Source organism: Diabrotica virgifera, chromosome 1 (genome assembly GCF_917563875.1).
Source record: "Diabrotica virgifera virgifera chromosome 1, PGI_DIABVI_V3a".
Classification (NCBI taxonomy): domain Eukaryota; kingdom Metazoa; phylum Arthropoda; class Insecta; order Coleoptera; family Chrysomelidae; genus Diabrotica; species Diabrotica virgifera.
The window spans coordinates 19,229,071-19,253,016 of NC_065443.1; the positions used below are offsets into that span (position 1 = coordinate 19,229,071).

Below are 23,946 nucleotides of genomic sequence, written 5' to 3' on the forward strand. Positions count from 1 at the left end.
ATTATTACAAAAATCATAGAGAAATAAAAACAAGGAATAAAAACAAGAAATAAAACAAGAAAGAAAACAAGTAGAATGAATATTATTATGTATAAATAAACACTAAAAATAAAAATTTATTTATTATTTGTTTTCCAAGCTAGGCTGTCATCTGTCAATAATAGTGGTCTAGTCCGATTAAGGAATTAAGCTTGAAATGAACGAAGCTAAGACGAATAATTTCACCAGAGTATGTGAAATGTCAAGTATATGAGTTGGGGCTCTCGATGAAGTGACTGTATACGAGTTGGAGCGTATAGGACATGCGCGTGACGTTTGACAAGTTCAAGGTTTTAGGTGAATTGGACGGCGCCCCTTGCTTCCATGTCTGATTCGGTTCTGTCTGTTGGTCCGGATGAACGGAACATAATCCATGTTCTTAATTGCCACAATAATGAAGGTCGCGCGAAACGCAAATGGGCACTGGTGCATGTTAACAAGTCATTATGTCGCCCTTTGACGATAATTAAATAAATTGTCGCTTGTTAACGCCCAAGGAGCGAAAACTGAACTGCACTATAAAAGATAATGAAAAGGGTGAATACATGCGGTTTTTTAAGAAAATTACTTTAGCCGCAGGCTTTTTCTTCCCTTTATGGGCTTTACCGTAAATTTTAACGACTCTTTAATAACAACGCTGTTGTTTTGCGTCAAGATTAAATAAAAATATGAATAATATATTGAACGTGAAAAATAAATAGAAACTAGGTCCTGTACACAATGTACCTATATTTTCGCTAAGCTACGCAATACACAAAATAATGTATGTAAGCAAGACAAAGAAATCAAGACCTTAGAGCAACAACCATAGATGACACAAAACCTGTTGAAAAAAGTTTTATAAAATAATATCAATCAAATATATTTTCAACCACACACCTGCTGTGGCGTACGAGATCATAATAAGAAATAAGAGCAGATGGATAACTAAAAAAAATGGCCTACCTCAAGGAAGCGTTCTGGCGCCGTTCCTGTTTAACATCTACACCAACAACCAGCCAATTCACCGCCAAACTGAGATTTTTGTTTGCGCGGATAACCTTGGTACCGCCGTATATTCCCGAAAGGGAAATCTTTCACACCAGTATAGTCGGCAATGGAAGCAATGAATAACAAAACTCATTAAAACCAAACTCTACTAAAACTCAAGTATGTGCATTCCATCCCAACAATCACTTGGCGTACGTAAAACTGAATGTGTCTTGGGAGGGACAACACTTAGAACATACTGATAGGCATTCCTCTGTCAGAGTACAAGACAAAAGGTTACTATGAGAAACAACCTCCGGAAACTTATAGGGAGCAAGTGGGGTGTAAATCCACGAGTCATAAAGTCAATATCATCATTATCAATGGCGCTACAACTCTTCGTGAGTCTTTGCCGCGTTTACTATTGCCTTCCATGTTTGTCGGTCCTGTGCCACTAATTCCCATTGTCGCACTCCCATTTTCTCTAGATCTTCTTTGCTTTATTGTTTATAAGTTTTGACTTCATTAGATGTTTCATTGCAGAGAAAGATCTGTTTCCTGCCATTATTCGCGTTTCAACTTCTCGCTCTAATTTGTTGTCATTTGTGATTGTTGCTCCTAGATATTTAAATTCTTTAACCACTTCGAAGTTATGATCGTTTATAATATTTTGCCTTATTCGCCGTCGTTCTTGTTTTGAGACGATCATGTATTTTGTTTTGTCTTCATTTATTTTTAGACCGATGTTTAATGCAGCTTCTTCAAAGCTCGAGAAAATATCCTTAATGTCTAATGTTGATTGTCCTACTGCGTCTACGTCATCGGCAAAGGCGAGTGTGATTTTTGCTCCCCGAGCAGTTATGTTTGGTTTGATTTTGGGATAAATTTTTCGCATAACATATTCTAAGGCCAGGTTAAACAACAATGGGGACAACGGATCTCCCTGTCTCAGTCCAAAATTTACACAGAAAGCATTTGATATTTTTTCCCCTATTCTAACTTGTGTAAAGGAGTTACTTACACACATTTGTGTTACCGCCGCTAGTTTCTTGGGTACGCCGAGCTCGATCATTGCATTCCATAATGTTGCACGATTAATTGAATCATAAGCCTGTTTGAAGTCTATAAAGATCTGATGAACGTCCTGATTATATTCCCAATACTTTTCAAGCATTTGTCTTATTGTAAATATTTGATCAATAGTTGATCTGCCAGGCCTGAAACCACACTGGTAGTTACCAACTATTTCTTCAGCGTATGGTACTAATCTTTTTAATAATATCGAAGCCAATATTTTATACGTAGTGTTGATTAGTGAGATTCCTCTGTAATTCATGCATGATTCCTTTTTTCCTTTCTTGTGTATGGGTACGATAATACTACCACACCATTCGTTCGGCATTATTTCTTGTTGCCAGGCCTTTTCTATTAATTGATGGATTCTACTTATGAGTTCACGACCGCCTGTTTTAATTAGCTCGGCATCAATATTGTCCAGACCAGGGGATTTGTCGTTTTTAAGCGTTTTTATGGCATGTGTAATTTCTTCCATGCACCGAGAGAAAAAAATTCTTGACATAAAGAAACTTTATTAATATTTAAAAAATATCGACTTGGCATATTGCCTAAGAAATATATCTTTGTATGTAAGATATAATTTTCTAAAATATTTCAAATAAATTCTACTATAGCCAAAGAAATATATCTTAAACATGATTGAACTATCACTTTCTGGCAAACTTCAAACCCATTTATCAGAAAGAAATTACACTTGATGTTAATTAATTTTATTAGTCATAAAAATATATTTTCTACACATTAGAAAACTATTCTTTCTGAGCAATAATATTTCTTAGTAAGGAATATTATTATTTTACTATTAATAATTTATTTATTTAATGTTAAGAAATATATTTCGCAGAGATAAACGTATATTTAGAGTTAAGTTATATTTCTTGAAAATAAAGTGATATTACATACGGCGAAATAAATCATTGTGTTAAGGTAAAATCATTATTTATTAATAAAACAAGATATAAAACGTTATTATTACATACAAATATTTTCTCCAACCTTAAACCACTGGCTTCTACACAACAATAAAAGGATGGAGAGGCAAATCCAACTTCCTCAAATTTTCCTTCTTTTGTTAATAGCATTTTGTATATCAGCAATTCACTAAAACAAAATCGTTATGTAGAAAGAGTAAACTTACTTTAATAAAATTTTTTTTATAAAGATATAGATATTTATTTTGACAAATTTAGGAAATACAAAAAAAAAACAAATACACGGCCCCACGTAAGAACTATTAATACTAATATTAATCAATCATATTTAGTTCAAACATATGGCATTATTTTTAACCTACATATATTTGTTTATTTTTTTCTTTTTTTTAATGAAATATTAATTATTTATCTGTATAATATTAAGTCACACAATAAACACTGTTAGCTAAAACAAAAGGGGAAAATTCAACCAATGTAAAACATTGAAGCAGACATAATAATATGTAATTTTCTTAATTTTTATAATCTAAACGAGACAGCATACCTAATCATTAAGAAATTTTATTACGGGAAAGTATTATTCGTTTACATCTAAGTCATTTAATACATATTAACTAATTCACGGTTTTCGGCAATAACATTTCTTAACCATAAACATATATTTCTTTTAGACTAACTGATTTCTTTATCTCAAATAAATTAACAGAAAAAATCCTCAGCGTTGCACCCGCCATGTTTGATATAGTGTTATATTGTATATTTTTATAGAAGACGATACATTCAAGAAACCTATTATAGTTGATACATAAGTATACACATTTTTAAAAAAGTACTTACATGTATGAAGTTCTGGAAGGTCCCGCAGTTGGTTAATAATTCTTTTCTTAATATTGTTCTGAAGCTATATATTATATCATTATGTCCCAGCTTTAAATTGTGGCATATTTCCCAGTTAGAATAATAAGCTCCTTTATTTCAGAGTCGTCCATCATTATACCTAAAAAGCATATAAAGATACTATTTTATTTCTTTTTTAACCATTCGGATACGCAACAATATTATTATTACATCTTAAATTACTCAATTTACTTTTATTTAATACCTATATATGTACGTACCTTCAAAATATCCGTTAATTTTTAAAGTACACCAATAAATCCAACATCCATCTATATGAACATGAACATATCACGCCATCTTGACAAACACTGACGACTAAATCATAAATAGTTAATCTGCGCAATTCTTTTGTGGAAGAAAATCTCTTTGCAAGGAACATTTCGGCATTAATGACAAAGTTTTTATTTTATAACCACAGTTACTACAGAGGGTATTTCTGAAGAATTATTTCTTGTGGTTTAAAATATTTATTTAATTGCAAGAAAATTTCTTGTTCACAAATATAAATATGCATTAACTTAACATTATATTTCTTATACTGCAAAATATTTGTAGTTTTCAATTTAAGAAATAAAAACTTTAGGATAAGAAAATTAAATGTAGCCATTAATGCATTTCTTAGTATTGAAGAAATTATCTGTAAGAAATTATTGAGTTGTGTTTAAAAAACTCGTTTCTTTATATGTGAACCGGTATGTTTAAGTTAATAGGATATGTTAACTTTTAAGAAATATTGCTCAAAGAAATCGGTGTTTTAGGAGAAAAGAAATTGTTCTCTCGGTGTGCCTGGTGGGGGCATTTTTAATTCGGCCGTTGGATACTCATGTTCTCCGTTGTTTCCACCATTTTCATTGTTCAATAACCATTGTTGTTTCCACCATTTTCATAAAGTCAATAGCTGAGGCATTATGTTTCTCAGCAGGGGAATATGCTTGCCCAGTCTGGGGTAAATCTAAAAACGCCCGACAAGTCACCACAGTATTAAATGAAATATGTAAAATAACAACCGGCTATATGAAATCTATCCCTCTATCCTCCTGTGCCGGGCAGCTAGATTCGCATCACCAGAGGACCGTAGATGCACCTCGCAATATCTGGAGAAGTTCAGCGAACTTTCGATGGAAGGCACCAATTATACGTGTTTGACGACCCACCAGGAACCAGCCAGTTTGAATCAAGAAAAAGGTTTATGAGAAAAAATAAAAACCTAATCTTGTAATAGGTATATTTAAAATCCCTAAAAAGGACTATATCACAACAAAATGTTTTCGGAATCAATATTCCATCATCAGTGTTATCACAGGTTAACATGCTTTAGCCACCAAAATATACGGGTAAAAAAGGCTTTTGGTGGCTTAAAGCATGTAAACCTGTGATAACACTGATGATGGAATATTGATTCCGAAAACGTGTTGTTGTGATATAGCCCTTTTTAGGGATTTTAAATATACCTTTCCCAAGATAAGGTTTTTATTTTTTGTGATTTATGGTATATAGCCAGTACAGGAATTTTTCCTTGTGATATGTTTATGAGAAACGTCAGCATCGAACCACCGAACCACCCCTACACCCGGAACCACCTAATAGAATGAACCTGGACTGGAGAACCCGGCGGACACTCAACAGCATACGGATTCGCGTTGCCCCTGTAAAACAGAACCTCATTAAATGGAGTATAAAGTCATAGCGACGCTCTGTGTAAATGTGGAGCACCTGAAAGTACGCAGACTTTGACCATCACAGTACAACATCGATGACTTATGGCTCGCAAATACAAAGGATGCAGATGAAGCCCGATACTGGGTAAAACAATTGTAGTGGTGCAATTGTTCTGGTCGGTGGTCTATCTATCTCTCTCTACCGGCGCCGGCGCTTAGCTTTCTCTCTCTAGCACATGATGGCCGCTGCCGCTGTGTCTGTGTCGTTCCATTACTCCCACCTCTTGGTAGATACGCTCACACTCGCACGACAGACAAAGATAGCTAGACCACTGTACTTGATATTGGCGTTACACCCCGATGCATTGAGTGGCATATCCCTAGCCTGGTCTATTGTTAAAATGTCTATGGGCTCAATTCCATATAAATTAGAAATGCCACAAGAAATGAGTTTCAGAACCTTAAAAATTTGATAGTTTCTTAAACTCACTAATATGTAGGCATATCCGAAGTATTGACAAGTACAAATTATACTGAAAACAAATCACTCATCTGAATGATTTCAATTTACCCCGCAACGTGCAAGCTCACATTGCTATACAGATGAAATTATTTTATAATCTACCGTAAATATTTGAAATTAATGTAGCATAAGCAAACATGTGTATTCAGTGCAATTATAATGTAATACGTTAAATCATTAAAATTGTTTTTGAAGCTTTAATGGCAAATTTTCGGTTTGATTGACAATGCGAGTTTGTATTTGATCGATTCAATATTAATTTCATAATCGATATCGTTTGATAATGACATCGTTATTTAGTTTACTTTGTTGAACATCTATAACTGTGTAATTGTTTGTTGACTATACATATTATGTTGTGGATATATTAATTTTTTTCAATCCATTCATCAATCCCATACATTTAGTCGTATACATCTTCTACTTCCAGTGCCTATCCGTTGTTGAATGTTGGCAATCTTTCTTTCAAAGATAATGTTATTTGTTATTTTGTTATTCGGTATATTCGATCTGTGATATAATTCACTTTAAATTTAACTTAAACTATTACATCACAATGGCATTATACATAAAAAGGTATTTTCAACCTTATTCGTAATAGTACCTAGGTACTTAGTGAAAAATAAAAACAATAATTACTATTTTTGTTTGCATTTCTACATATTCTCCGTATTATGGGTTTATTTACACTATATTCTAAATAAAATAAGTCTTGAGTCTTGAGATCTGGTGTCTCTAAAGGGAGTACGGAAGTAAACTTTTTCCAAAAGAGTAGGTACTAGCATCAATGCTTCCTTGTATTAATTTAATATAAATGCTACATCTAGCAATATTCGCCTTTCTTCAAGAGTATGCAATTTATGTAAAGATTGTAAAACATTATACATATTCGAATTCACTTACAGGTATTCTCAATATAAATGCTATAATTATTCTTCAGAACATTTATAATGCGTAGACCAGATATTGCTACCATATTCCAAAACGGGAATAATAAGGGAATAGTAGATGTTTTTGAGACAATAAATATTATCAAATTCAGGGAGGCTCCGTTTCACGAAACCTAAAAGTTTCATGAATCTATCAGAAACGTAAAAAAAAGGTCTTTAAAGCTTACTGTAAGGTCAAAAATCATCCCGATACTAAAATGTGATTACCTCTAAAATATTTGGTCCAATTGGCATTCAAATGTAATTAGATGTTTGTTTTTAAGTTTAAACATTTAAGTTCATAACATTTAAGTTAAAAGTATAATTGATGATCAAATATTTGTTTCAGATGAAATAAAAAATTACTTCGGAGAAGCTGTAACCTTATATTTTCATTTTCTGGGCTTTTATACTAATGCCTTGGTCGTACCGGTTGTGCTTGGCATTCTTCAGTTATTGTTTTCCAGAGAAACAGTGCCATTCTTCTGTATTTTTAATGTAGTATGGTTAACACTTGTTTTAGAGGTAAGTAGCTTGAGTTGTTTGTAGGATACTAAAACAAAAAACATGTAAACTGTAAATGTCATTTTTGTACCAATCAAATTAAACATAATTCTTTATTATCGTGGATAAAACACATCAGGGTAATCAATTACGTAATAATTAATACATATCTTAACAACTCCTATTACTAACAGGCAACTAGTGGCAACTACCTCTCTGGTTGAATAATATGGTTATATGAACAATAAAATGAGACTAATGAGCTGAAAGGTTTGAAATAGTGTGATGTTTTGAATTAAGTTGAAAATAAACACCATATTTCATGTGTTATTGAGTCGAAAACCGATCTATTATAAAAGTTTGTTGAAGTGTCACCTTTGCTGGAAATAAATCCATTTATCTTTGTACGCGAATTGTTCTGCTGGCGTGTTTTGACTTTACCAATATAATGTTCGATTTGTTGGTATAAATATTAGGAACGGAAAACTGTATTTAAATTATATTATTTGCATGCATTGTCAGTGTCATGCAGAGGTAAACAATAGAAAACAAAAGACCTCATCTGGACAACCAGTTTCGCGATCTACAATTTCTAACCCACAACAGGTCCCTAAAGCAAGAAACCCATTATGAACAGCCAGCACGGCACAGCCCGGCACAGCCCGGCACGGCACAGGACAGTCCAAATTCATTTGTATAGTTTTAAATGCAACGTAACCCATTATGAGCAGCCAGCCCGGCCCGGCACAGGCCAGCACGCAAACGGAACGGCCGAAATTCTCCGAGTAGAATAAAATCCGTTGGAGTCGAACGGCCTCAACGGCCAGTCGGCGTCAGTGTGTCATAATTGTTATAAAATATTATATTGTTGATTTTTTAATTGAAAGCGCGTTGTTTCTTTTGAAATAATATGGACGAACTTTTAATTGAGAGTGTCAGAGAATACCCATTTTTGTATGATGCATCGGACCCAGGTTATCACGATAGCAAGAAAAAGGACAATGCATAGGTACAAATATCCGAACATTTTGATCAATGGACAGGTACGTACATTATCTTTTAACCATGAATTCGTTTTTTTAACATGATGCATATTCATTAAAATTGTGTAGTTTATGTCTTTTAAAAACTTTTATTTTACGATAGTTTTTAAAATATATCATAGATGACATGATGCGTTTCTAAAATAAAATTAAAACAATACATAACATTTTTCTCCTATAGGTATAGAGATGGGCTAAATTATGGAATAAATTCATTTTCTCTCAAATGGACGGCTTTGGAGAAAAATCCCGAAACACGTCGATTTTTATTTTTAAATTACAATTTTTTGGCATATATTTCATACTAGTGACGTTATCCATCTGAGCGTGATGACGTAATCCATGATTATTTTAAATGGGAATATGGGTCGTGTGGCATCTCATTTGTGGCCAAAAAATACTTTTTTAATTAAATTAATTGACGAAAAAAGAAGAATGTGTGCAATTTATTTAACTCAAAATACTTTCTAATGATGTCAGAAAATAGAAAAAAATGTTTATTTGGCAAAAAAACATTGCTTTTCGCTTAAATTAAATGTTTAAACTGTCAAGAGGTAGGTGGGAGGCTGTTTGTGATTTAATTTAAGTGAAACGAAATGTTTATTTGTGAAATAAACATTTTTTTCTATTTACTGACAGCAGTACAATGTATTTTGAGTTAAATAAATTACATACATTCTTCTTTTTGCGTCAATTAATGTAATTTAAAAATTATTGTTTTGGCCACCCTGTATAAATAATGATATTATTGTTTATATTACTGAATAGAGGATTGAACACCATTTCAAATGAGATGCCACGCAACCCCTATTCCCATTTAAAAAAATCATCGATTACATCATTAAGCTCAGATGAATGACGTCTCTAGTATGAAATACAGTGGAACCTCGATTATCCGTCAGGGCACCGGACCAAGGGTATGACGGATAATCGAGAAGATGGTTAACAGAACATTAAAAAAATAAAAATCATACTGCTATGGTGACACACAGATATTAACTAATAATTTGTGTGATGTACATTTTTATTTTCGGCTTGCGATTCTAAAAATAGAACTCTAAAAGTATGGTATCATTTATCATTACCTATTTAAATTGAAATTTAATCCAGAGCCCTGAATAAGAACAAAAATTATTTACATAAAAAAATGCGGTGATGGCATAACTGCACGTGTACATTTCAATGAATTTCGTTTGGCTTATCGCAATGCTCAAACAAAATGAATTGATGACTCAATTTTTACTTGTGTATACAATATAACTTAATGGACCCTGACGGTTAACAGAGGTGACGGATAATCGAGGTTCCACTGTATATGCCAAAAAATTGTAATTTAAAAGTAAAAATCGACCTGTTTTGGTATTTTCTTCCAAAGCCATCCATTTTAGAGAAAATGAATTTATTCGATAATTTAGCCCCTCTCTGTATATATTTTATTAATAAAAATACATTATCATTTATGGCAAATGATCATTTTTCCGGTGCCGTGCCGCGCTGGCCGTTACAAATGGGTTTTTGGACGGGCCGGCCTGTGCTGTGCCGTGCCGGGCTGTGCCGTGCTGGCCGTTCATAATGGGTTTCTTGCTTAACTAAGATTTCGACCGTCTACTTTCCTTATTAGTCCAGGCGGGATCGGTCAAAAATCAGAACATAATGGACATTTCCACTTCTGAATCTTCCTTGTAAATCATGATATAATAATTGCAAAAATTGTCGGTGTTTTTCCCATTTTTTCAAATAAAGAATTAATCACAAGGTTTGCGATTGACGAATATCGTGATTATTGATAAAAAATACACCCTGAAGTAATCCAGCTACATGCTCCATAGGCTTCCATGAATTCCTCAAACGTGAGGTCCAGTACTTGTCGAACTTGATTTACTTTCACTTCCTAAATAACAAGTTTGCAGGAAGAATACTCAACATTAAGTTCGAAAACACCACACTCACCTACAATAAAACACCGAAGTACCTTGGGGTGACTCTTGACAGAACCCTATCCTTCAAGGAACATCTGACAAAAACAGCAGAAAAACTTAAGCTGTGCGGCACAACATGGGGAGCATCGACTTCCACCTTGCGATCATCTGCCCTGGGCCTTGTCTTCTCAACTGCGGAATACTGCTCTTCACCCTGGCTTAACAGCCCACATATACACAAAGTAGATGCCCAGTTGAACAATACAATGAGAATGATTGCTGGAGTTATCAAATCCACCCCTACGCAATGGCTATCAGTACTGAGCCACATTCCACCACCCAAACTACGAGCATACACGCACTCACTAGTGATTACAGAAAGATAATAGATAACGAGAGCCTGCCAATCCATCAAGATATAGATGCTGCCAACGGTAACCTTCTACGCTCCAGACGACCGCCAATAAAAACAGCAAAGGTTGCTGTGGAAAATGAGTTCAATTTAACGACCACATGGACTCGAGAATGGATGGAACAACAAAATCGCAACTTACCCTGCAGCACACAAAAACCACCAGGTTTTGACTTACCACGCAACACATGGACTAGGCTGAACCGAATCAGAATCCAACACGGCAGATGTGGTTACATGATGCACAAATGGGGTAAACGACCATCCCCATTCTGTGACTGTGGATAACCACAAACCATCTGTCACATCACAGAACAGTGTCCCACAAGATCATATCATGGCTGGTCGAAGGATTTCCTAATGGCGACTACATAGTCGATAAAATATACAGGGTGACTCATGAGGAACTGTACATACTCCTACCTCGTATAGAGGCCCCTATGGGAAATAACAAATGACCATTAAAAAGTGTCTGCTCCCATTGTTTAATAATATACAGGGCGAGTTTCGCATTTTGACAGAAATTTGTATTCTTCATAATTTTTGAACGGTCAGATCGATGTGTCTCTTATTTTGGTCAATCGTTACACTATTGCCACCTTATCAACTGATTTATTCAAACTAGAAAAAAATCAGGTCCGGCTTTAAAAAAATTAGTTCGTTTGGGTCTTAGAAAAAATTTCACCCTGTATAAGCTTTTTGAAAACTCTAATATGAATTTTACAAATTAAACAAATAGGGAATTAAAATAAAATATTTATTTTTTTCCGCACACGATTGCTTAATTTTTTATAAAAAAATCAAATTTGATTATGAATTAAAAGTTTGGTAAAGTGAACCATAGATTTAACAAAATTAACTTTTATTACCAAAGTTAATTTTTTTTGAACAAATATTTAATTTATGTCACCACCAATCAACTGATTTATTCAAACAAGAAAAAAATCAGGCCCGGATTTAAAAAATAAGTTCGTTTTGGTCTTAGAAAAAATTTCACCCTGTATACGCTTTTTGAAAATTTTAATATGATTTTTACAAATTAGACAAATAGGCAATTAAAATTGCATATTTATTTTTTCCCCACACGATTACTTAATTTAAAAAAAAAAAAAACAAATTTGACTATGAATAATTAAAAGTTTGGTAAAGTGAACCATAGATTTAAAAAAAATAACGTTTATTACAAAAATGAATTTTTTTTGAACAAATATTTAATTTATGTTATCACCCAATCAACTGATTTATTCAAACTAGAAAAAACTCAGGCCCGGATTTAAAAAATTAGTTTGTTTGGGTCTTAGAAAAAATTTCACTTTGTATACGTTTTTTGAAAACTCTAATATGAATTTTACAAATAAGACAAATAGGCAATTAAAATGGCATATTTATTTTTTCCCAGACGATTACTTATTTTTTTATTAAAAAATCAAATTTGACTATGTACCTATGCATAAAAAGTTTGGCAAAGGTTTTGCATAGATTTAAAAAAATTAACTTTTTTTACAAAAATTAATTTACAAAAACAACGTTTTTCTTAAAATTAAAAGTTTTACCATTTTTTTTCTATAACACGTCTAGATCTAAAACTTCCCATAACACTTCTTTTGGACTCTATAGTTTAACATAGACGTGATCAAATTGATACATTTTAAATTTTTCCACCTAATTTTTGCGATTTACAAGTTTGCAACTTTTACAAGACGAAGACTGAAAGTCTACAACAATTTTCATAGTCTTCACAATGGTAAGAGGTATGTGCTGTAAAAATTTCAGAAAAAAGAATATTAAAATGGAACAGAGTTGTAGCGAGTTAAACCGTGAGTTCATTTTTTTTTTCATTTTAAGTTAAAATTCCGATTTTGACAAATTTGATTTTTTAACAAAAATTAAGTAATCGTGTGGGAAAAAAATAAATATGCCATTTTAATTGCCTATTTGTCTTATCTGTAAAATTCATATTAGAGTTTTCAAAAAGCGTATACAGGGTGAAATTTTTTCTAGGACCAAAACGAACTAATCTTTTAAATCCGGACCTGATTTTTCTCTAGTTTGAATAAATCAGTTGATTGGATGGTAACATAAATTACTTATTTGTGCAAAAAAAATTAATTTTTGTAATAAAAGTTATTTTTTTTTTAAATCTATGGTTCACTTTACCAAACTTTTAATTCATAGTGAAATTTGATTTTTTTATAAAAAATTAAGTAATCGTGTGCGGAAAAAATAAATATGCCATTTTAATTGTCTATTTGTCTAATTTGTAAAATTCGTATTAGAGTTTTCAAAAACATATACAGGGTGAAATTTTTTCTAAGACCCAAACGAACTAATTTTTTTAAAGCCGGACCTGATTTTTTTCTAGTTTGAATAAATTAGTTGATTAGGTGGTAATAGTCTAACTATTGGCCAAAATAAGAGACACATCGATCTGGCCGTTCAAAAATTATGACGAATACAAATTTCTGTCAAAATGCGAAACTCGCCCTGTATATTATTAAACAATGGGAGCAGACACTTTTTAATGGTCATTTGTTATTCCCCATAGAAGTCTCTATACGAGGTAGGAGTATGTACAGTTCCTCATGACTCACCCTGTATAAATAGGCTAGATGTTTGTCTGTAAACCTATGTATTATGTCTTATACAAAATATATTATTATGTAGATGTAAATGTATCAATCCATTTGGATGACATTTTAAGAAGTGTTTTTAATAAACTATTTTATACCAGTATCCAAATTGAAGTTTTTTACTTCTGTATGAGTCTTTTTTATTAGTTAGGTTATTTACCATATGCTTTATTACAATCACTGTAAAATTCCTCATTCGTCTCTGCATTATTTTCCTTAAATGTTACGTGCATGTTTACAAATGAAATCTTTTGAAATTTACCTTGTATTCTTTACGTACATAATCTTTCTGAGATTTCTGAGACTTCTGAGAAGTTCATATAAAATCTATTAGGCGTTTCTATTCTACATAATATTCCTCATTTATTCTACATTTATTTACCTCAATGATAGCTTCTACTCATTCTATTCCACTATTTCTGAAAATATAAATACATCGCGATTATATCTCGCCATTATTACCAGTAGGAAAATTCAAGAAAATAAGTTTTAGAGATACGATCTCAGCTTTCAGAAGTCAAGATCTCGGATTCTTTGTATACTACCTGATAATGAGCGCTAAAGTATGAAAAGTAAGAACTATATTTTTCAGCTTTGAATGCATCGCAACAAGAATGTCTAGAAATAAGATGGCATTATACTCTTCTTTCCCAATAGTCAAGAGGCTATATAAATTTCAGATATATATTATATATTTTTCCCTTCCATTAACTATACAAACTTCGCTAAGATTCGGTGGACCTTGTGTTTAATTCTGATGTACCCAGGGCTCTTTAACCTTCTCATATCAGCAGTAAGATCTGCAGAAACTGGATTACTTTGACCCCTTTTTCTGTTCGACACCTTATTACCCTGAGTGCAGTTTAGTCCCATGAGTTGAGGCAAATTCGTTTTTCTCAACACTTCAAATTGTCACTAAATTACACTAAATTATCTTCTTATGAAGATAATTCAGGGAATTTAGGGAATCTCAACAAAGCAAACGGAAGTGCTCAGTGAACTAAAACACCAAAAAATTGACCTCGCGGTCCTAACAGAAACCAAGAAAAAGAGCCAAGGAGCGGAAAATATAGGCAGTTACGATCATTTCTATAGCAGGGTCCCTAAGGAACAAAGAGCATGTAAAGGTGTATCTATTGTGGTACACAAGAAATTTCGTAAACGGATCACATCGTGGGAAGCGGTAAACGAGCGAATAATAAAACTTAACATGAGTATATATGGGCACAGACTAACAATCATAGGAGTATATGCGGTAAACGATGATTATCCAGTACACATTAAAGACCAGTTTTCCATAGATCTAAATCACGCTCTAGAGCAGATAGGAAATACAAGAGAAATCATTATACTAGGGGACCTAAATGGACGAGTGGTAAATAGACAAAATCATAAAATAGTTGGAAGATATGGTGAATATACGACAAACGATAACGGAATAAGAACCATAGACCTATGCGAACAAATGGAATTGAAAATACTAAATGGTTGGTAACAACACAAAGACGTACACAAGTTCACCTGGACACAAAACACACGGGGACTAAAATCAATTATAGACTACGACTACGCGATAATGAAACAAAAATCTCACATAATAGTTCCAGATGTCAGGGCATATAGAGGATTAACTTGTGGTAGCGATCACCATTTCCTTGGTATAAAACTTATCTTTCCGTACAAATATGAAAAACAGACACAAGAAGTGAAGAAATATGAAGAGGAAATTACACAAATAAGATACAACCTAAATAGTTTAGAACAAGAAAGTGAACTTAGTGAAGTTTAGAACTGAAAATTTTATACAAAAGAAGACTCGACCAAAAACTAAAAAATCTACAACACGCATCTATGGAAGAACAATATAATATCTACTTGAAAGGATGTATACACTCGGCCGCAGAAGAAGCCTTAGGACAGATAAAAAAGAACACAAAAAACAAACCATATTGGTGGGACGAAGAAGTAGAATCAGAAATAGAAGAAAAGCGAAGAAAACACAAGAAATACTATCGAACAAGCGAGACGTGGCGCGTGACCTTGTCGTATTGTGCATTTATCGCTGTGTATTTTCGGGCAAGGTCAGCCGCCAAGACTCGTTTGTCAGATAGTACATGAGTACAAGAGATGTAGTAGACCAAGTAGCTTATAAGGAAGCACAGGCAAACGTACGCAGAATGATTAGGCAGAGCAAGAACGAAAAATTGAAAAAGCAGTGTACACAAATCAATACATACATTGGAGGTAGGAAATCCACTGAGAGCTGGAAAATTCTTAGAAATCTACGCAAAGAGACAGGAAAAGAACTTGTAACTGCAATATCACCGAATGAGTGGAAGGTGTATTTTAGCGACCTACTGACAGAAAAAAGAAATGAATTCGAAACATCAGAACCATCCCAGGACACAGTAGGAGTAACAGGATCTCCAATAAGGCTATCCACCAATGAAATTAAGAAAGTATGTACCGTAATAAAAAACGGTAAAGCACCAGGACCTGGGAGGATTCCAGCTGAGTTGATAAAAAACGGAACTCCAAGACTTTACGAGCACATAAGGAAACTACTACAAAGATGCATCGACAACAAAGAAGTCCCACAAGAATGGAAATTATCGTATATGTCAGCAATATACAAAAAAGGAGATCGAAAACAATGTGATAACTGCAGGTGTATTTCCGTTACACCAACAATCGGCAAGATATACGGAAGGATCTTAAAAACCGAACAGAAGACGAATACAAGGAAATGGAGGCAGAAGAACAAGCAGGATTTAGAGCCGGAAGATCTACAATTGACCACCTTTTTACAATCACACAAGTCATGGAAAAGAAAACAGCGTTTAACCAAGAGATTCATTTCGTATATATTGATCTGAAAAAAGTATACGACAGTGTACCTTTGGTAAAGTTATGGGAGGCAATGAAGAATACAAATATAAACATAGAAATCATAAAAATAATTAATTAAAATTTTTTATAAAAACACGACCACGAGAATTAAACAAGGAAACAAACTCACCGAAGGATTTCTAACAAATAAAGGGCTTAAACAAGGATGCTGCCTCTCTCCAACACTTTTTAAAATATATTTAGAACAAGCTCTTAAAAATTGGAAACGGAAATGCAAGAATATGGGACTCCCACTAAATGAACATACACTATATACTCTTTGCTTCGCAGACGACCAAATACTAATAGCACAAGACATACGATGATATCTGCTACATGACAAGAAAGCCAGTAGAGGAATACAGGAAATGGGGACTAGAGATTAACATAAGAAAAACCAAATATATGAATATCGGTGGAACGCAGCAGGACTTGATACTAGAAGGAGGAGAAACAATCAGTAAATGTTACGAATATAAATACCTGGGTATGAAAATCACGAATGATGGAACACTGGACGGAGCCATTAAAGAACGAAATACTCAGGGCAGGAAAGCAATTACGCTCCTAAACTCAGTACTCTGGGACAAGCAGATAAACAACCAAAACAAGAAAAAGATCTATAACGCCGTAGTGAAAAGCATCATAACATACAGCTGCGAAGTATGGCCTATGAAGGAAAAAGCAAAACGAATGTTAGAGGTCACCGAAATGGATTTCTGGAGAAGAGCTGCAGGAAGATCAAGAAGAGAACATGTCACCAATGAACGAATACGAGAAATAATGAAGGTCATACATACAATAAATGACGAAATCAATGAAATACAACTACGATGGTTTGGTCACGTACAAAGAATGCACGAAGACAGAATCCCAAAACAAATACAAAACTGGAAACCGCAAGGTAGAAGAAGAAGAGGTAGACCGAGGAAAAGTTGCCAGGCAGGAATAAACAAAGCCATGGATGAAAGAGGTCTGCAAGTAGATCAATGTGCGGACAGAGAGAAACGGCGAACGGGTATCGGAAGACGGAGAACGTTGTAAACCGATAACATATATGAAGATAATTTACTTATTTTTCGCAGGTATTAACACTGGATCGTAGCGGCGTAGATTTATTGACCAGAAGTGGTATGTTTGATGTTTAACAGAGTTACCCGTTGCAAGACATGACTCTGTCTGTTTTTCAATGTGCCTCCAGTAAGTTTTGGTTCCACCGTTTTAGTGGTCTTCCTACTGATATTCTTTCGATTGGGGAACTGTTTCTCACCGTTTCACTACTATATATTTGTTGTCATTCGGCTTCTAAAATCGTTCAATTCTACCCTTCTATTTCTTACCCGGTCGTTGATGTCCTTGAGGTAAAATAAATGAAACTCCAAGGTAATAATAGAATTTTCCTGGTTTTGTGACATTTTTAAATTGTGTATTTTATGATTTTCATACTTAAAACTTAAAATTCGAGAGTCCATGACATCCGGTATAAATACCTATATACCATGTGTTAGCGCACTGGATGTAGATTTGATTGTTTCCTTCGTGAACTGTAGTTTTAGGTCTGCTAATTTGTTTACGTGCATTAACATACAAATCGAATAAGAATAGATAAAATGATGTTCCGTTAAACACACAACTGATATAAAAGCTGGTACTAACCTTTAGTGTCCTTGTCTATGATTCTGGGGCCCCAGCCAACTCTGCACTCTTTCCTGCATCAAACCAGCAACTTTACGATATTTTATATCACGCCGATGGTTGAATTTATTTGAAATTTTTGTTAAACGCGGACGGTGCGACGTTAGTTCTTAGCCATTTTTCGAATGTCTCGTACTGGTACTGTCCCTGTTGCGCTTATGCGCAACAACGGTTCTTTCGTACTCTGCGTACAAGTACAGCTGTTTGTTTTTAAAGTTTGATTTAAATTTTTAGCGGCAAAAGTGATTTGCACTAACACCATTAATATTAGCCAATTAGACTATAAGTATACAAAAATATATCACATACACATACATTAGCAATAAAACTCATAAATCGCTCCAGCTCACAAACTAAATACCAAGACAAGCTGGATGTCTTACTTGAGCCCAAAGGGATACGTCGCTTTGACATACCCTAAACAAATGAATGCTTAGCTGCTTGTTACGTTGCTTTGCTACTTGATATATAAACTCGAAATACAATCTAAAATATCTTACTCTATGTACTTAGAAAATAGACGAAAGAAATTGCAAGTAATTTAGATAAACGGTAGTTTAAATAACACCATTTAAGGGAAGTGTGAGAGATCAGTGAGAAATTCAGCAGAAAAGAATAGCTGTGGCAAAGAAATTGAATTAGGTAGCAACATTATCTAGAATAAGAGAGCTAATAAAGGGACTAAAATTAGGTAAGTATAGTCCGAGCGGAATTTGTTTTGAATTATTATACTAGGGTATACTAGGGGTATTGATTAGTAGGGTAAAGCTCAATAGCTCCACTATAGTAATAGATAGCAATAAAAGGTAATAACAAAAATTTTAACCACCTTTGAGCACTACAAAATTAGTTAGAATGTTACAGGGTGTTCGATAACACAGTGGCAGACCAAACTTATGTTTTTTTAAATGGAACACCCTATATTTTATTTTAAATTCGAAATCCTGTTAACTTTTCCATCACAAAAATATAAAGGTTTGTTATGTTATACAGGGTATTTACAAAGTTATAACCAATTTTATATGAAAATCGTAACCCAAAATCGTAACGCCACCCAAATCACCAGAATTTCATAAACTGGACTGATTTTTTTGGGGTTACGTTAATAATGAAGTTTATAAAATACCTCTAACAACAAGGGATCAGATGAAAAATAGAATACAAAGTGTATTTCGATGTGTTAATTTACAAATGCTCCGTAGAGTAAGTAGCTCATTCAATGATCGTTTTTAGGCGTACATAAATGTGTTAGGAGATAATTTTGAACACCTATGTAATTAAACATTAAAAATATTTTATTAAAAGTAGCTTCTAATTTTTTCAAACATGTTTTTTTGCAAAATGTATTACTGATAAATTATGTTTCGTTCTATATTTGTTACATTGTTACATTTGCATGCAAAAGTAGTGTTTAATTATCTTCACAAAATATTGTATTTGTGTTTGTTTATTTTTTTTTTAAATTTATTACTAATTTTCTTTGTTTATTTGTTGCATTTACATAAAAAGACAGTTTTTAATTGTTTCAAAAATGTTGCATGTAGTGGTTGTTTTTGTTTGTAAAATGTACTACTAATAAATTATTTTTATTTCTTTATTTGCTACAGTGTTACATTGATTACCGGATTGATAATCAGTAATCTTCAATTGTCAATTCAGTCATGGCTTACTTAAAATTTAGATAAATTTAAACACCTAAAATAATTTGCTCTGAAAAATGAAAATATCTCGAAAACTAATAAATTTGGGCATAGGGAATTTTATATAAAAATTAAAATACGTTAATGTTACTTTTCAATAATGATATAAAATACAGGGTGTTCCATTTAACATTACTGAGAAAATAATGTACTTGCGTTTTGACTCACCCTGTATTTGATATAAAGAAAATTAGCAATATCAATAATTCTTAAAAAATTTGACAATAAATAAAGAAATATGGCATTAATAAACCATTGCTGTTATGCTTATTTTTATTTATACAGGGAGTTGAACTTGTTACGATTTTCATACAAAATTGGCTATAACTTTGTAAATACCCTATATAACATTACAAACCTTTATATTTTTGTGATGGAGAAGTTAACAGGATTTCGAATATAGAATAAAATATAGGGTGTTCCATTTAAAAAAAAACATAAGTTAGGTCTGCCACTGTGTTATCGAACACCCTGTAACATTCTAACTAATTTTGTAATGTGAAGCTCAAACGTGGCTAAAATTGTTGTTATTAACTTTTATTGCTATCTATTACTATAGCGGAGCTATTAAGCTTTACCCTACTAATCAATCACCCTATATTTTCCACAGAAGTCTATTTTTGCTGAATTGCGGTGGAAATCTGTTTGAACGAAAGCTTTGGATTTTGCCGGGCCATTTCCATAAAGTTAAAATAGATGCAAGTACATGTTATTCGTAATGGATTACTTAACGAAATGGGTTCTGGGTAACTATACGCAGTCTGAGATCAGAAAATCACCACTATTGCAGATGTGTTAATCAAAGTGTACATCAGCAGATTTGGGGTGACTGGCGATCCATATTGACCAAGGAAGGAACTTTGATAGAGATCTATTTCAGGGCATCTGTGATAGCCTAGGTATTAAGAAGACAAGAACTACAGCCTACACCCGCAATCGGATGGAATGGTAGAGAGAATGAATATAACAGTCGGCTAGTATTTGACAAAGATGGTGTCCAGTCAGCAGCGAGACTGAAACCAGTACTTCTCCGTTCTTTGAGGTGCGTCTACCTTGTGATCTAGAGTTTGGATCTCGACCTGGAGGAGATCTGGCTGGTGAAGATTATGCGAAAGAATTGAGAAGAAAAATGGACCATACCCACGAGTTGGTCGGTTCTCATCTTTAAATCGCTAGCGGTCAAATGAAGATAAGGAATAAATATTCCTAGTTCTTAGTTCCTCTGGTTGTTGCTGGGTGGAGTAAAAGGAGTAAGTAAAAGTTAACCCTGAAATATTAGTAAATTTCCTAATAAATGAAGGAGTAAGACAAATTTGTGGAGTTTTATTTGCTCTCTTCATTCTTCTCGATACCTGGATTTCCGAAATAGTAATCGAAATACCAAAACAAAATAAAAAAAAAAGAATGTGTGTGTACTTTGTACGTACGTAAGAAGTTATATTTCTATTATACGATTTCAACGAAATAAATATACTTTAAACAGTTTATTTGTATTTTATTTAAATAGTAAATTAATTTTAATGCTACATACTTACCAAAAATGATACTAAAACTATACCAAAAATTAAAAAAAAAGTAAGGCAAGGCAACAATATGAGGTGTTCCTAAGCGGTCACCCATCCAAAACATATCCGCGCTAAGCATTACTTAACTACGGTTATCGGGTTATTTCAGTATTTCTATTTTTCTATTTTTCGTAATTAGATGTTGTCGTGCATTTGTTTTATTCTGCTGATATCATATTGTATTTCTTCTTCTGTTTCAGCGATTAATGCTGCGTCGTCTGCATAACATAATATTTGGATTTCTTTGTTTCCCATTCTGTAACGATGAACTTTACGCATTGCTTATATTATTTCGTGCATTATTATATTAAATTCAAAAATGTTATTTTCTAAATTATTGTGTAATAATTATTCCTGAAAATATACGAATTATTTAGGGATGTTTATTACATACACGATACATATTTCGATAAATTTCTTGCATCTCTGTTTAACCCATTAAAATTACAAACCTAAATTAGCGTTTCTCATATTAAGTACACGAAACCACAGCATAATAACCCCTTTATATAGAAATTAGGTTAAAGTGAGGAAGCTTTGGAATTAAAGGGGGTAAGAACTAAAAATCGACGAGATATCAAGATTGCTACCTTAAATATCGCAACAGTATAATCTGATAGATTTCTAATACTCGCTTCATGTGACTATTAACGCACCCTTCTGAGATTCGTTTATGTTAGTACATTAATGGAACGTAATATTATTTCCTTATTTTGTACTCACATGAGCGAGATATTAACAAAGGGAGTTAAGAATTGAGTAAATGTGGTGTTCTGAATTCACCTAGTATATTATATTTAATTGATGTACGGAGTAATACAAAATATTTACTTTACTTAGTTTTTAAGAAAATAATTTCTCATATAACAAAATAAAAAGTTTTAAGGAAAGATTTACGATACTTTTGAATTATTATTTATTACTAATAAATGCATTTTTTTATTCGCTTTTTTTAAACCAAGTTGAAAACATAGCTCATGCTCTTTCATTTGACACCTGTGGAATGGTTCTAACGTCATTTTTTTCTGACTTATGTTATTACAAAAAAAAAGATGCTCTCTGGGATAAACAATTTGAATAAAATTTAAACAATTGAATGAATCGCTTTGAAATTTTTATCACATATTAAGCACCAAAGAACCCTTATATGACAAAAATTTCAAAGCTGTACACTAATTTTTACAATGGATATTGCGAAATTATTTTTTTTTGCAATTCCGACCTTTTTTCGCAATTATGTTAACAATAAATGAGTATATCAATATTGTAATACGTCATTTTAAAGCTTTTTCCATAATCTCAAAGATATTTGTACTAAAAAAAACATAAGTTTCACTGTTTTCCATTGATTTGAAAAAAAAAGGGAAAAATGCCATTTTTTGACACTTAATTGTTTATAAATAAAAATGGCCGCCAGATCCTACGCAGGAAATAGTTACAATTTGGTCGTATAGGTATTATCTGTCGAAAAAACGCTTCAGTACCCTGGCTGCTCGAGTGTCATGGAAAAAACCTTATTACGCTGGACTAATAATACAATAGTCTTTATTATAGTTTTTAGAAAAATGGACGCACTTTAGTGTGAAAAATCTATGATTTTGTTTAAAACGAATTTTAACTTCGAAAAGTTGTGAATTTATTCCCTGCGTACATAGGTATTGATTACCATATACTGATCTTTTATGTATTTCTTCGAACCGATTGCAGCTTCGTGTCGTCCTAAATTTATAACCGCTCCAATCAATCTGATGGATTTCCAAACTCACTTTATTTCTGTTTTCGTTTATTCTGGTTTAAATTACAAAACGAAAGCATTTATCGGTCTACATGAAAAATGGTCGCTGGTATTTTGAGTACTGTTGAATAGAGATTTGCTCGTTGCGTAGAATGAAAATACCATTAATCATTCTCAATTTCGAAATGAAAACTTGTTATTAACTGTTTTCAAATTTTGTATCAATATTTTACGATCAATGTTTATCCTATTAAACAAGATATAACATGACAAAAGCGCCAATTTCAAGTTCAAAATAAAATTACAAATTTTATTGATGAATTATATAGATATAACGAACGTTGTGATATTTAGATTCAATGAGCTTTTGTTAGGAAAATTGAGGATTGATTGATTTGATTCAATGAGGAAAGAAGGAAACATAAAGGCAGGAGTAAGGCAAAATACAAGGAAATCCAGAGATTAATAAGAAAGAAAATAAAAGAGGCCAAATCCACCTGGCTGGCAAATCAATGTAGTGAAATAGAAGAATATTCTAAAAAGTATGATAGCTTTAACATGCACAAGAAAATTAAGGAAATCACAAATACACAGCGAAAAAAGAGAGATGGCCTTCTTAAAGATATAAATGGAAAAATTATTATAGAAGTCAAAGAGAAATTAAAAAAGTGGAAGACATACATAACAGATCTGTTTGAGGATAATAGACAAGAACCGGAAGAAATCGACAGCGAAACGGGACCAGAGATTATAATGGAGGAAATCGAACAAGCAATACGAAACGCAAAAAACGGAAAAACTGTAGGTCCAGACGAAATACCTGC

The 23,946-nt window shown here is 32.9% G+C and overlaps 1 protein-coding gene across 3 annotated transcripts in view; it reads left to right on the plus strand.

Annotated features, from left to right (window-relative positions):
* LOC114324603 (anoctamin-10) overlaps nt 1–23,946 on the plus strand; it is a 139,016-nt gene that overhangs the window by 69,853 nt on the left and 45,217 nt on the right. For all 3 annotated transcript variants that reach the window (XM_028272470.2, XM_050644204.1, XM_028272469.1), the window contains exon 5: nt 7,380–7,555. In XM_028272470.2, coding sequence (XP_028128271.1) covers nt 7,380–7,555 — 176 coding nt within the window. The remainder of the gene's footprint in view (nt 1–7,379; nt 7,556–23,946) is intronic.